The sequence below is a fragment of the Halichoerus grypus genome, chromosome 4 (genome assembly GCF_964656455.1).
Source record: "Halichoerus grypus chromosome 4, mHalGry1.hap1.1, whole genome shotgun sequence".
In the NCBI taxonomy this organism is placed as follows: Eukaryota; Metazoa; Chordata; class Mammalia; order Carnivora; family Phocidae; genus Halichoerus; species Halichoerus grypus.
Genome location: NC_135715.1, coordinates 44,812,180 through 44,826,725, shown reverse-complemented (window position 1 = coordinate 44,826,725; position 14,546 = coordinate 44,812,180). Strand labels below are relative to the sequence as shown.

General features: G+C 38.2%; 1 protein-coding gene across 2 annotated transcripts in view; it reads right to left on the bottom strand.

The window, feature by feature from the left end:
- The window catches only part of DIAPH3 (diaphanous related formin 3), a 484,732-nt gene that overhangs the window by 404,855 nt on the left and 65,331 nt on the right, over positions 1–14,546 (bottom strand). For both annotated transcript variants that reach the window (XM_078070282.1, XM_078070281.1), the window contains one exon: positions 10,468–10,572. In XM_078070282.1, the coding sequence (XP_077926408.1) occupies positions 10,468–10,572 (105 nt within the window). The remainder of the gene's footprint in view (positions 1–10,467; positions 10,573–14,546) is intronic.

Here is a 14,546-nt window from a genome sequence, read left to right as displayed (position 1 = left end):
TCTCTTTCGTTTATGGCAATCTTTATAATTGTGGGAATATTTCTGGGGTTTCATGATAAAGTGACTACTCATCTTAGTTACGCCTATCTAAGCAATCATAATGAAACTAATTCCACGAGGCCCCCCAGGCGTCTCAGAAGCGGCAAGATTCTAAGAAGAAACAGCTCAGGCTGTTCCACAGTTCACTGTATCTCCTGCGCCATAGAACAAAACAGCAAGACGGTCACGCTCTGTCTAGCGCCTTTCTCTTTGCGTATCGTTTTTTAGTTTTAGCGAAAGTCAATAAGCGGAAATCAATGAAGGTCATGTTAATCATTACAAAGGAAAAATAAAAGAAGGCTATGTCTGTAATCCAGAAAATGATCTAAGATAATCTCAATCAATTGTGAGAAAACATAATCACATGTTACGAAAGTATGGAAAAACAAAAAAATCCTAACATATACATAAAGTTCCTCCAAGGCTGTCAGGAGGAGGTGCTTGCAACCTGACCCTGTGTCTGTGTCTCCTCATTCGCCGACGCTGTCCTTTCCTACGAGAGACCCACCCCGGCTGGAGCTGGACTCCGGCAGTACATAATGAAAGTAGGCGGTTTATCAGATAATCCCAACTCAGACATCTAGATAAAAAGAGCCAGTAACCCCTAAGGGATAAAAATTCATTAACAGCAGGGGCACCTGGATGGTTCCGTCAGTTAAGCATCTGCCTTCGGCTCAGGTCATGATCCCAGGGTCCTGGGATCGAGTCCCACATTGGGCTCCCTGCTCATTGGGCAGCCTGCTTCTCCCTCTCCTGCTCTCCCTGATTGTGCTCGCTTGCAATCTGTCAAATAAATAAAAACTTAAAAAATTAGTTACCAGAACTTTTGACCAGAATACTGTCATGCTTTATGCCAGAAGGATATATTTAAGATCCTTCAAAAAAAAAAAAAAAAAAAAAGAAAAAACGGGAAAAAAACAAACCCTACATGAACCAAAGATTTTATATCCACTCAAACTGACTAAACAATAGAAGGCATATACAGTTATCAGGATGCAATACTCCGGAAATGCCCTTCCCAGGAGCCCTGCAGAGGAATCCACTACAGACAAACTTAAACATCCGGAGAAATATCTGCTTAAGGACTGGTGGAGAGCCTTAAAATAGTTACTCAGAAATAAAGAGGCGGGGCGGGGGGTGGGGGTGGGGAGGGCTAAATTCAGTTACTCATAGAAGGGAAGGCTACAGGAGGACTAGAAAGAACCAGAAAGTGTAACAGCTCTACGCTCAATGTAGACAGAGTCCAACAACAGCACATGGAGACCACACACGCCAAAGAATACTTTTTTGAATATATCCACACCATGTTCTTCATTTGCTAGCTCTCCACTGAAGAGGCCCGGAACCAGTGATTAATCCACCAGCAATAAGCATCCTTACACCCAGACTGTTCTTGAAATACCATTTCCCACCGAAGGAAAGGATGGATTCCAGGCATAGTGTGAGAGAAGAACCTTGATCATCATGTCTTACCAGACAGGAATGAAACACTCTGAAACTCCTAGGGTCATGGCAAAATGCCTAGGAGCCAACTGGTCAAAAATGAGACAATTTGAGCTTCACTAAGAATAGTAATTATAATGCATAAATTATAATGATCATATCTTAATATTAAAAATAACTGGTTACCTTCAGAAGTTGAGAGGAAACCAATTCAGTATAGTGAAAACTGGAAAGGAAAAGAATCAAGCATTTATCCTAAATTTCCTATATCATCAACTAGTCAGTATTTGAGAGGTAATGTCTCTTTGTGTGTTCCAAATAAGAATATGCAGTGGGAAGAAGTCTCTTCAACAAATGGTGTTGAGAAAACTGGCTTACACCATCTCCAAAGATAAATTCAAAATGGATTAAGGACCTAAATGTGAGACCTGAAACTATAAAAATCCTAGAACAGAGCACAGACAGTAATTTCTCTGACGTCAGACACAGCAACTTTTTTCTAGATAGGTCTCCTGGAACAAGGTAAACAAAAGCAAAAATAAATTATTGGGACTACATCAAAATAAAAAGCTTCGCACAGCAAAGGAAACAATCAACACAACGAAAAGACAAACCCTGATAAAGGGTTGGTATCCAAAAGGGAACTTATGTAACACCCCAAAAACAAATGATCCCATTAAAAAATGGGCAGAAGACATAAATAAACATTTCTCCAAAGAAGACATGCATGGCCAACAGACACATGAGAAGATACTCAACATTACTCAGCATCAGGGAAATACGAATCAAAACTACAATGAGATATCAACTCACACCTGCCAGAATGACTAAAAATCAACACAACAAAAAAGTGTTGGCAAGGATGTAGAGAAACAGGAACCCTCGTGCACTGTTGGTGGGAATGCAAACTGGTGCAGCCACCGTGCAAAACAGTATGAAGGTTCCTCAAAAAGTTAAAAATGGAATGACCCACCCTACTATCTAGTAATTGAACTACTGGGTATTTACCCCCAAAATACACAAACACCAATTCAAAGGGATACATGCACCTCTAGGTTTATAGCAGCATTATTTACAACAGCCAAATTATGGAAGCAGCCCAAGTGTCCATCAACAGATGGATGGATAAAGAAAAGCTGGTATATAAATACAATGCAGTATTAATCAACCATAGAAAAGAATTACATCTTGCCATTTGCAACAACATGGATGGAGCTAGAGAGTATAAATACTAAGTGAAACAAGTCAAAAAAAAAATAGCATATAATTTCACTCATAGGTAGAATTTAAAAAACACAACAAATGAGCAAAGAAAAAAAGAGAGACAAACCAAGAAACAGACTCTTAACTATAGAGAACTGATGGTTACCAGAGGAGATTGGTGGGGGGACAGGTGAAATAGGTGATGGGGATTAAGGAGTGCACTTTTGACGGGCACCAGGTGTTGTACGGAAGTGTTGAATCACTGTACTTTACACCTGAAATTAATACAACACTATATTTTAACTATATTGGAATTAAACCTAAGACTGAAAAAAAAAAAAGTATTCCAACTAATAAATGGAAATGAAATTATAGAATTTTCTCTATAAACCAGACATAAAGAACCTCCTGCCAACAAAACATAATACTTCCTATTATCTTGCCAAAGGGATCAAATCTGAGTCTGATCAAGCTTCTGGATCTAGCTGCCATTTTGCAGGAAATGAAACAAACAGGATTATGCAATCAGCAAAATCCAGACTGTCCTGGATAAAATAAAGAAATAGATGGGGTTCCTGAAGATTAGAGAAAAAAAAAATTTTAAAGACATTCCAAATTTTAAACAGAAACATGAATTATGGTGTCTGGTGATGTACTTTTGGGTAATTAAACTATAAAGAAACTCAAGGAAGTGACTCCTATAAAAGTCAAGGTAGTGATTAGGAGTAATTAAAAAAAAGGGGGGGTTTCTAGGATGGTTGGCAAGGTTCCATTTATTGACCTGGGTGGTGTTTCCCTTATGATAATTCATTAAGCTACATATTTGTTTCTGGTCTTTTCTAGAACTAATTTATAATAAAAAGGTCTTGGAAAAAAAAAAAAAAGCCTGGTCTCTAGGTCTAGCTGCAGAACATGGGGATGTCACTCCCTAGGCCTTTACACATTCTCCAAATGCAGAGGTGCCCTGAGATATATTTCAGACCTACTGTAAATAAACTACACAAAGGTCTACTAAATGGGTATAATGAAGCCATTCTTTACAAAAAACCATGCCAGAAAATGACTTAACTCAGAGAGTAATAGAACAGCTTTCCCCAAGGAGAGAAAAAACCTACCCCTACGCCCCCCCCAAAAAATCTAGTGTTACAAGAAACAGTCAACAATCTAGTTATCTAAATTTACTTTTGGACTATTTCTTCCAAATGAATCCCAAGGATAGAGTTCCAGTTCACCTGGTCTATCCCTGGAAGGCTTTCTGATATTGAAAGGATTTGAAATAGTTCTGTATTACATTGAAGGTAAGAAGATATACCAGCCCTATTTTCTTTGAAGTGGGGAGAAATCATTATACTGCACCAGTTAGGAAATGGTAATAAGTCAGGGAAGCATGAAATTAGGAATTAATTAATTAGGAATTTTTGTACATCAAGATGATTAACCTATGAAGGATTTAAGTATGTATAGAATGTATTCTACCTAAGCCCAAACTAAATTGAGGGTTTTAAGTTTACAGCCACCAACTAGGAAGACAAATCAGTCCACTGAAGCTTTTAAGCCAGGCTTACTCTTTTCCTTACTAATACTGACCTATCAGGCATCTTTTCCCAAAACAGACCAGTTCTTCCATCTGTTATAGTAGATAGAAGAGGGGAAGGTTAAGTGGCCAAACGTCAGGATTTCTTAGCTACAGTACGCCCCTGGAACACCCATTCTGACCTGATGCACATGCAAACTAGCCTTAAACACTAAGTGGCTTAATTTGTAAATACGCTCTATGCTTTGCTTTTAAATTCTATCAACTCCTAGTCTTTTGTTGAACATGAGTTCAACAACCTGTCCTATATAGGCAGAAATGGAAATTATAGTGCCAGTTAGATTATTAAGACATCTAGTGATGAGGCTCATCTTGTACAGCCCAGGAGAGTTTTCATCCTTGATTATACATTAGAATCACCAAGAGAGCTTCACAAAGTACGGGTGCCTGGGTCCCTACCTGCAGGAATTCTGACTTGTTAAATGGTAGGGCTCAGACACGGAGTTTTGTTTTGTTTTTTTTTAAGTTCTCCAGAAGATTCTAATGGGTATCAAGGTTGAGAGCCATTGTTCCTGTCCACTCTTTCCCCCTTCATTTCATGAATTACCTCTCCCCTTCACTCACTGAAAGGCAACCATAGATACATAGCATTTTTTTCATTTTCACATACTCCTTCAGAACGGTTTCTTCTTTCAATTGGTTCATTCCACAGGGCTATTTGCTCATCACTTTCCTCTCCATCAAGTCACATGCCTCTTCTTTCTGGCACTTTCAAAGTTCTTACCACTTTTGCAGCTATCAGTCATGATAAGTTTAATTACACTTGCAAAATCTAAAAAGCATGAGCAGAGGAAATTATCTCAGACCAAAACTCAGTGAAAAAGATAAAAACACCTCAGATGATCTCCAATGCAACAACTGGTATAAGCATCAAGGACCACATCAGGTTCTAAAATTCTAGGTTTTACCAGTAAGTAACATTATTTCTTTATCTGGTGAGTCTTTTAAAATATTGCTTAATCGGAGAAAGACATGTATCGTATGATCTCACTGATATGAGGAATTCTTAATCTCAGGAAACAAACTGAGGGTTGCTGGAGTGGTGGGGGGTGGAAGGGATGGGGTGGCTGGGTGATAGACACTGGGGAGGGTATGTGCTATGGTGAGCACTGTGAATTGTGCAAGACTGTTGAATCACAGACCTGTACCTCTGAAACTAATAATACATTATATGTTAAAGAAAAAAAAGAAGAAGATAGCAGGAGGGGAAGAATGAAGGGGGGGAAATTGGAGGGGGAGACGAACCATGAGAGACTATGGGCTCTGAGAAACAAACTGAGGGTTCTAGAGGGGAGGGGGTGGGGGGGATGGGTTAGCCTGGTGATGGATATTAAAGAGGGCACGTATTGAATGGAGCACTGGGTGTTACATGCAAACAATGAATCATGGAAAACTACATCAAAAAAAAAAAGGTATCTTTAAAGTGTTGTTTTTCTTAGATTTCATTTGCAGGTAAGAGTGCGCGTGCCAGCGGGGGGGCAGGGGGGGTGCAGAGGGAAAAGCAGACTCCCCCACGCTGAGCAAGGAGCCCGATGCGGGGCTTGATCCCAGGACCCTGAGATCATGACCTGAGCCGAAGGCAGACGCCTAACCGACTGAGCCACCCAGGTGCCCTTAAGGTTTTTAAAAGACCAAAAATATACAATTCTAATTTGAACCTATTATAAGGGGAAAAAAAAAAAAAAAAAGATGAAGACAACTGGTTTCTTCATGTTCATCTCCTGCCTAAGCCAGAACACAGCACAGTAATAGCAGGAGCACGGTACCCACCACTGGTGCCACCCTGAAACAACTCCCAGTGAAGCCGGATGAATCTGAGCTGTTGGAAGATCAGTTTAATTGCACATAAATAAAACCTGTCCTATATAGGCAGAAACAGAAATTAAAGTGCCAGTTAGATTATTAAGAAATACTCCTAACCAGAAATTGGTTCATTGCCCTGGGGCTCTGATATTTCCTCCTAGTCAGCAAGCAAGACCTGGAGACAGACCAACAAAATACCGTAAGCAAGGGCATTGTTGATAAATAGGTAAGCGTCTAATACCCAGTACCAGCCACAAATTTTTACTAAGGTTTTATGTTACAAGTGTGCTTGGATCAAATCCCTAACCTGAAATAGAAGCCAAAAAATAATCCATGTTAACTTTAACTAGCAAGAATGTATAAAACTGTCTCGTTCAGCTATGTTTCCAGTGGTTAAAATATAAACCTTTTAATAACAACAAAAAGTGAGACAACAAGAACTTGATTTATGCGTATCTGACAATGTTTTCCAAAATTAACAGATGAAAATGAACGCCCCCCCCCAAAAAAATAAGACTGAAAGGTATGAAAATGCCCCCACTAATAATACAATTTTAACAAATCAGGGCTAAAAGAAATGAGCTCTAGGTTTTCTGCCTAGGGAAAAATATACAAATCTGAACATCATTAGTATTTTCCCAAAACAATGCTTTCCTGATCAGGATATGCCTAGATGGACAACACTGGACAAAACCACGTCCTCCATACTTGAACGTCATGCCCTACTGGGCTAGGACAAGAAGTACCTGGTAATACCTTTCAAAATACACTACATATACACGTGTACACATACACATGAGAACCTACAATCCTACATTTACAAACTCCATGTAGACTCATTTTATCACATTGTTTAAAAAACTTGTTAAACTTTCTATGTGCCTTTTAAAGTTCTGTTCTAATATTTGGTATTTATTTCTTACTAAAGAAGTCTAAGCAAGAACTACAGAAATACTTAAGGGTTGAAGGAGTATAGTCCAACACTAACCAAACTTCTCCAATAATGCCTCAGAGGAGCCTTGCAATCAGTTGTCTGTGGTCTCAAATGACTAGGAAAGACAAAAGCTGAAAACAAAGTCCAAGGAAGCTAGCAGACCTCCAGGAGCATCTGAGGCAAGAAATGGCAACTTGGCCTTGTAGTACCCACTCTCATCTACACGGAGTATTACTTGATGAGGGGAGTAATTTCCAGAGTGAATTAGAAATAGAGACCCTGCATAGAAAAAGGCTATCGGGAGGCTATCAGGAGGGCCCAGCCAGATGTGCACAACAGCAAAGCAAAATCCCAACTTCTAGTAGTTTAAATAAGAATATGCATCACCTCACGTGATGGAAGAATCTGGAGGCAGGACTGTACAAGGCCAGAGCAGCAGCTCTAAGAAGTCATGTGCCAAGCATCCCACACCCTCTCTCAACCATGTCAAGTAACAGGAAAAAAAAGTGGTCTTCTGCTCTGGATCTTTTTATGAGGGAGGGAAACCTTCCTCAGAAGCCCCCAGCAGACAGTACCGGCTAAACCTGGATCACATACCCATGCCGTAGGAGGTTGGAAAAATGTGACTCTGGCATTTGCAGCCTCTATAATAAGGCTCTTGGCTTTAAAAAAAAAGTTAATCTTTTCTAACAACAACAACAAAAAAATAAGCATTACTATTGGGCTACCTAAACAAACTTAAGATCTTAGAAATAACCTAGCTTGATTGATGATTTGTTATTTTTCCTCCCTATTCCAAAAACCCAGCTTAGCTACTTTAGGGCTGGTTTGAGGGTTAATATTTCTAAAGCATTTTCAAATTACCACCTGCAGGCATCAGTGCTAATTTCAAAAATATTAATGCTTCCCCACAAAAGAGAATCTGAAAGCAAAGTCTAAGGCTAAATTTATAACAAAAGTTTATCTGACACAGACACCCCCCATGCTCTCTAGAACAACCCATCTATGAATTTTGATGGTTTTTCCTCAGAGAAGCTTTTTTTGTACTCATTAACCTCAATACACTGGTATGACAAAGTCTGTATTTAAGAGTTAATGTGTTTCTACTTCCACAGCAAAAATAGATGACTGGTCAGCTTGAACTTTCTACAATGTTAACCATCTGCCAAATTATTCAGCACCCTCCTAGGAAAAGCCATGATCCTCCACACACTAATTAAATGAGTGAATGCTTTAATCATACTTTAGATAACTAATCTATTTCAATCCTGATAATCTAATTATCTAATTCTAGTAAATAAATTCCAACCTCAGTCCAAAACGATTAGAGGATTAAAGCTTAAAATCAGTGAATGCAAACTGAAATAGATCCACTCTAATGAAGTTCAAAGCAGTTTGTTCTATTAAAAAGTCTGTTTATTATCTGAAATTCAAGAATTAAAATGCACTATTATGCCAACATTTTCTAAACCAGTTCTAACTAATGTAGTATCTCTTGTAATTTTATTCAGTGAATTCATGCTCATTGGGATTTGAAATCTCTAACAGGGGAGTCATCCCTGATTACTCCATGCAACAGTTACATCACAGGGAGGGGGTAGGGAAACAGGTAAAATAGATAAAGGGGATTAAGAGTACACTTACCAGTGATGAACACTGAGTAATGTTGAGAACTAGTGAATCCTATTGTACATCTGAAACTAATGTAACACTGCATGTTAACAATACTTCACTAAAAAAGGAAAACAATTATACCGTCTCCACACCCATGTTTTTTCCACATCACATTTCACCTATCATGTATGTTTGTGTGTTTCTGTTACGTGTGTCCTATGTTGCTCCATAAGCCACAATGATTGACCGTCTTGGTGCTCCAACTCCATTGCCTGTAACATTGCCCGATATACAGACACTGAATAAATGTGATATAGACTCACTAAGGGTCAAGTTGTATCTTCAAAAATATAAGTCAATGTTCATCAGTAATTACGGTGTAAAGATTTCAACAGCAAGAACAAACAAATCACAAAGAAAAAATAATTGCTAACAACCACCACTGCTACCACAAGAGGCAGCCACCAGTTAGAAAACCTGTTCTGTTCCCCTCATGAAATAAATTATTTTTAGTATTTTATTTACTTGAGAGAGAGAGAGCACAAGCCAGGGGCTGGGGGGAGGGGGGGGGAAGCAGGCTCCCCGCCGAGCAGGGAGCCCATGGGACTCGATCCCAGGACCCCAGGATCATGACCTGAGCCAAAGGCAGACACTTAACCAACTGAGCCAGCCAGGTGCTCCATAAACAAATTCTAACAACAAGCCTATGATATAAATATTAGTCCCATCTTAGGGATGAGGACGTTGAGAATCATAGAGGTAAAATAAGATGCCCAATATCAAAGGGATAAGTTGATCCACAACACAAGCACTCTGACTCTTAAGTCCCTAATGCTCATTTGTGATATCCAGGGAGCATTAGGGTCAAAAAGCAATAGCAGAAAAGCCCATCTACGTAAGGAGCCAGAAAAAGTACAGTACTCAGTGACTTCTAAAACTCAACATCAAACTGCCTAACATGAGGCATATTTAAAAATTAAACATCACTTGAGTCTGTCTTCCAAAAGAAAAGCCTCCAAGTCACTGACTGGTCTAGTAGATAAATGGAGCTTAAGTATAAGTAACTTACATTTTCGTACATTTTGGTCTTTAAAGTATCCAGTGAAAACTGCAGTGTATTAGTTGTTTTTCTCCAACCCAATTCTATTTTAAATTCATTTTCTACTGTCTTTCTGATTGCTTCTTCATTAGCTCCCATTTTGTAGATTTCATCCAGTCCATCAGTTCAATTTCTGTAGGACTGGTCAAGTTCATCTGTTGTCCCATGAAATAAATGTAATTGATTCTGTGTGCCAGTCATGGTCTCTTAGACATTTACTCATTACTTCCACCCACATATTTCATGTTTCTTTGGAAAACTGGCAGCCACATGGAGGCCTAATGCTCCTTTCAACATCTACATTTATAATTTGTTACGAGATCATTTTATCTGTAGGGAAACTCACAGTAAAGATAGGCCTCTCAGCCACTATTACGTGAACTGATTTAGGTAAAGTAAAATCAGTCTTACTTTTCTGTAATATCAATATTATCCCAATTTATAAGTGACATCAGAGATCAATAGCCATCTTAATTCACTAACAAGGAAAGAAGTCTTGGAGGAAACCAACCCAGTCCATGTTCCTCATCAATGTCAGGGGCTAAAAAGCAAAAGTAGTTTTAGAAGGTATGAGAAATATTTTTAAATTAAATAAACATCCTACTTGTGGCCTTTATACATTCAAAAGCCCTGTGATTCCAGTTGCCCAAAAACAAGCACTTCGTTAGACAAATGCATTGTTTTCCACACTATCACACACAGTGCAGCAGTATTTTTCAACTTGACAGTTTTACTTACTGTCTTGGAAGCAGTATTAATGTACTGCATCACCATTTCTTTTTTGATGCTGAAGTCCTTTTCCCGCAATGGTGCCTTCTTATCTTCATTTAAATTCATATCTTCCTGGAAAACACAATTAAAAGGCCTCATTTTAGAATCTAAGTAGAGCAGCAATTCTACATACCCTAGGAACAGAAAAATCAATAATTTGCGACTAAAGCAGCATTAATTGTTTTGGAATGATTTACGTGTAGTTCTGCCTGGAGAAAAGAAGAAAGAGCAGGAGATACAGACAAAAACATGTTCTAGATCATTTTAACAGGTAAAACATTTACCAGAAAATCTTTTTAAATTCACAGCGGGCTAGTAAAATTACATTCTCACCACTACAGATAATTAGACACTTAGATTTCTACCTTTCATAAGGTCATCCAGATTCACAATTTAAATACACACACACACACACACACCTAGAGGTGTTTGTTTTTTAACCAACAGCTGTACCTGAAGCTATCTTGCACGATTTCTGAAAGAGCTGCTCCATGTATCATAAAAATTAAAAGGTAAATAAGCCAACCACTTTCCAGATGGTGTAGCTACAAGCTCCTATGATCAAATACCTGATATAGATCCTAGCAAAAGGCAAAGCATTCTATAGTTGTCTCTTCTCTACCCGTATCAAAAATATCCTTTAGCTACTTATTCTGTGTTCTATATCACCTAAAAGTTGCACTCATAAAAAGAGGTACCACCCAAAAATCTAACATTGCTCAACAGCATCAATCAAAATAAAGGTTTAAGTAACCTAGATCTTGCTACAGGTCTCATTCTAACTAAAAATACAAGTCAAGAATATCCACTTAAATGTGGAAATTGCTACCAGTTAAGTTGCTTTATTTAGAGGCTGCTCTGGCAAAGGAAAAGGAGCCTACAGGGGAGACAAAAATGACTGAAGGGCAGCTCAAATGGATTTCCTCAAATATTAGCCCTTGGTCATTTGTGATATGCAATATAACACACTTGAATGTATACCAACTCCACAGCTACTCAGAAACAGGTGTATAAAAATCAGAACTTTGGATCACCTGTGGAGCCCAGCAGGTTACATTTATTCTAAGTTTTATAAGAGTGCTACAATTCATAAGACACTGTAGTTTATGCCTTTAGCTTACTCAGTTTTTGACTACTAATCCCTTCAAGCACTTAAAAGTCAAAATTTCCTTCATTTTACCTTGATATAAATATTTAAGATTTTAGAAGTTGTTCCACTTGATACTAATAAAAGGTAGTAATTAGTAATGTCACTCCTGGCTGTTCAGGTTAGAAATATCCTATTATGTGAATAATCGTTTGTTTTGTTACCACCCCCCCCCCTTTTTTCTTTAAGCCAGGAACTCTCAATAGGCCTTACCACCACTTAGGATTTTAAAATTGTCTTGGGATATTTTGGTTGTCAATGACTGAGATGATGCTCCCAGCATTTATTAAGGTGTGCTAGGCATTCTTAATCCTACCCAATAAGAAACTGTCCTGTGTCCCACAGAGAGATGCACAAATCCTAAAAAAAATAAAATTTAAAAAACTCCTAAGCCTTGACTAATTCAAGAGAATTAAATGTAAAATGGAATTAAAATATAAATTGTTACTGATTAAATACTTTGCATTGTGCGGTTTTAATACACACTGATTTTTCTAAGAATCCAACTACTCTGCAAGTTATAGTTACACTGGGCTTTCTGTTTTTGTTTTAAATAAGCTTTACCATCAATTGTGCTCTATTTTTGAATTTTGGGTATCCCAGGAAAACCTTGGTGGTGGTATCTGAATCACCAGAATAGCACAGCTATGTCGACCGGCACCAAAGCTGTTGTACTCACGTGAGGCAAAGATTCAAGAATGACTTTATTGTACCTTCCTGAGCAGTCATGGCCAACTGCTTATATTGAAATGTATGTGGTTGTTCCATACAGTACAGTAAGGCATTAAATGGATTTTTTAAATTATGAGTGTAGATAGCTTCTATTACCTATAAAGAATTTCACTAGAAAAAAGTAATGGGGGAAGTTATGGGGAAAGTAATGGAGTAGTTGTTCTAAAAAGGCAAGGGATGTAAGAGTACTGAGAACCTCTGTATTAAATTATTAACTGTATTTTTTTTCTGTCCAATGGCCAAACATGACCCAGCCTCTTTAACCAGCAAATTAAAATATGTAGTAAATACAGAATATGAAAAAAACTAGAAAATCTGCTTTCTTTTTGGAAAGGGATATTCAAGATGACAGGAGCTCATACACAAAAGCGGCATATTTGGAATTAAGGAAGAAACCCAGAGTTCTCCCAACCTCCTTCCTCTGCCTTATCCCACCTCTCTTGTCTAAATACAGCACTCGCTCATGACAGTATCAGTTTAAAAGCAAAAAGGAAACAAGAAGAAAGGACACTAAGAAGTTTGGAATCAGCTACACAGTACCACGGACCCTTCTCATTAGGCATGTAACTCACACGTGGTCACTCTCTATTGTTTAATTCCAGAGGAGCTAAGCTAAGCATCTCTGAAGGCTATCCAAGAAACTGGAGTGGGGGGAGGGAGGATCAGGAGGAGCCTAGCATCTTCATCTAATAACCCCTGCCTTAAGGGAAAATCTTCAACGTGAGAATTTGAGTATCACATCATCTAAACTCCATGAATTAAACTCCATGAATTAAAGAACAGAAAATACAGGCTCACAGAAATCGGATGACTTTTCAGGGATAGCTGGCTATTCGAAACTCAAGAAACTGGAGCCCAGATTCCCAGTAATTTCCAGGTAATTATAATAGAGATGTCCCTTAAAAGCAAGTTATCAATTTTTATGTTACTCAGTTTACATCTACTCAAAATGATCATATAGTATCTCTACTGTCTTAGGTCAGGTTCCCTAGAGGTAGAGTATAAGACAGGGATTCTAGTGCAGAAGACTAAGGGAGGGGATACACTCAGGAAAGGGAATGGGGAAAAAAAAAAAAAAAAAAAGACAGAGCAGGGGAAAGAGACATTGGAAAATGTTGCCTCAGCTAGAGTACTACTTCAGCCTGAATTGCACTGCTACCAGTACTACCAAGAGGGAGAGGGCAGTTGGACACCTCCAAATCAGTCAGCCAATTAGCTACAGGATCCTAGTTCCCAGAGGCCAAATCTCCGGATAGGGCAGCTGTGAGCCACCAGAAACCAATACCTATCACCTGGGGTTTGCATGCACCAGTCTGGTAAAGGGGGTCTTGTAGGGGCACCAACAGCACCCACTATACCTTTTGAAAATAACTTGCTGTATAATAAGGTTTATTTCTAAGCAGAACTGAATAATACAGAAACTCATATATATGGCCTCAACAAGCAATACAAACCACTGTATTAACCAATTCTTCCATTCAAACGTAGGTTGGGACATCTACTACACTGCATAGGTACAAAATGATACTGCAGGTACAGATTTTAAGAAAACCCTGAAATGTGGTTTACTTCAATGTATCAATGTGCTGAGATATTTGTATGTAATTCATTAAAAATTGTAAATCAAAGACTGAACAGGAAATACATAAAAATGTAATTGCAAAAGACAAGATGAGTAATTTGAGGCTAATATTTAGTGGATAGGAGATAGTTTTCCCACTTACAGATATTTATTAGTTGGCTATTTAGCTGAATAGATCTCAAAAATACTTAAGCAGTCATCAAATCAAAACTGTGAAGAGTATTGTGATTCATGTTCTATTAATATCTTAATATACATTATAAAGTAACTCATTTATAGTGCTACCTTCATATACATGTTGAAACAGTTTTGCCTGGGGAAACTGGGAGTTGCAACATCAAGACCTAATTTTCCTTTAGTTAATTACTTTCTAATTAAAAACTATACCTTAATTGAACCACTGTGCTATTTTACTACGCGAATCTGACTAGAACTAAGGATAGATTTTAGAAGCAGAAAAAATACTGCAGGAAAGAAACCTTAATTGAGGGGCACGCTACAAAATAAGGATTCTTCTCAAGTATCAAGGTCATGAAAGATAAGGTAATGTCACTGACTGGAGACTAAGGATACATGTTAATCTGA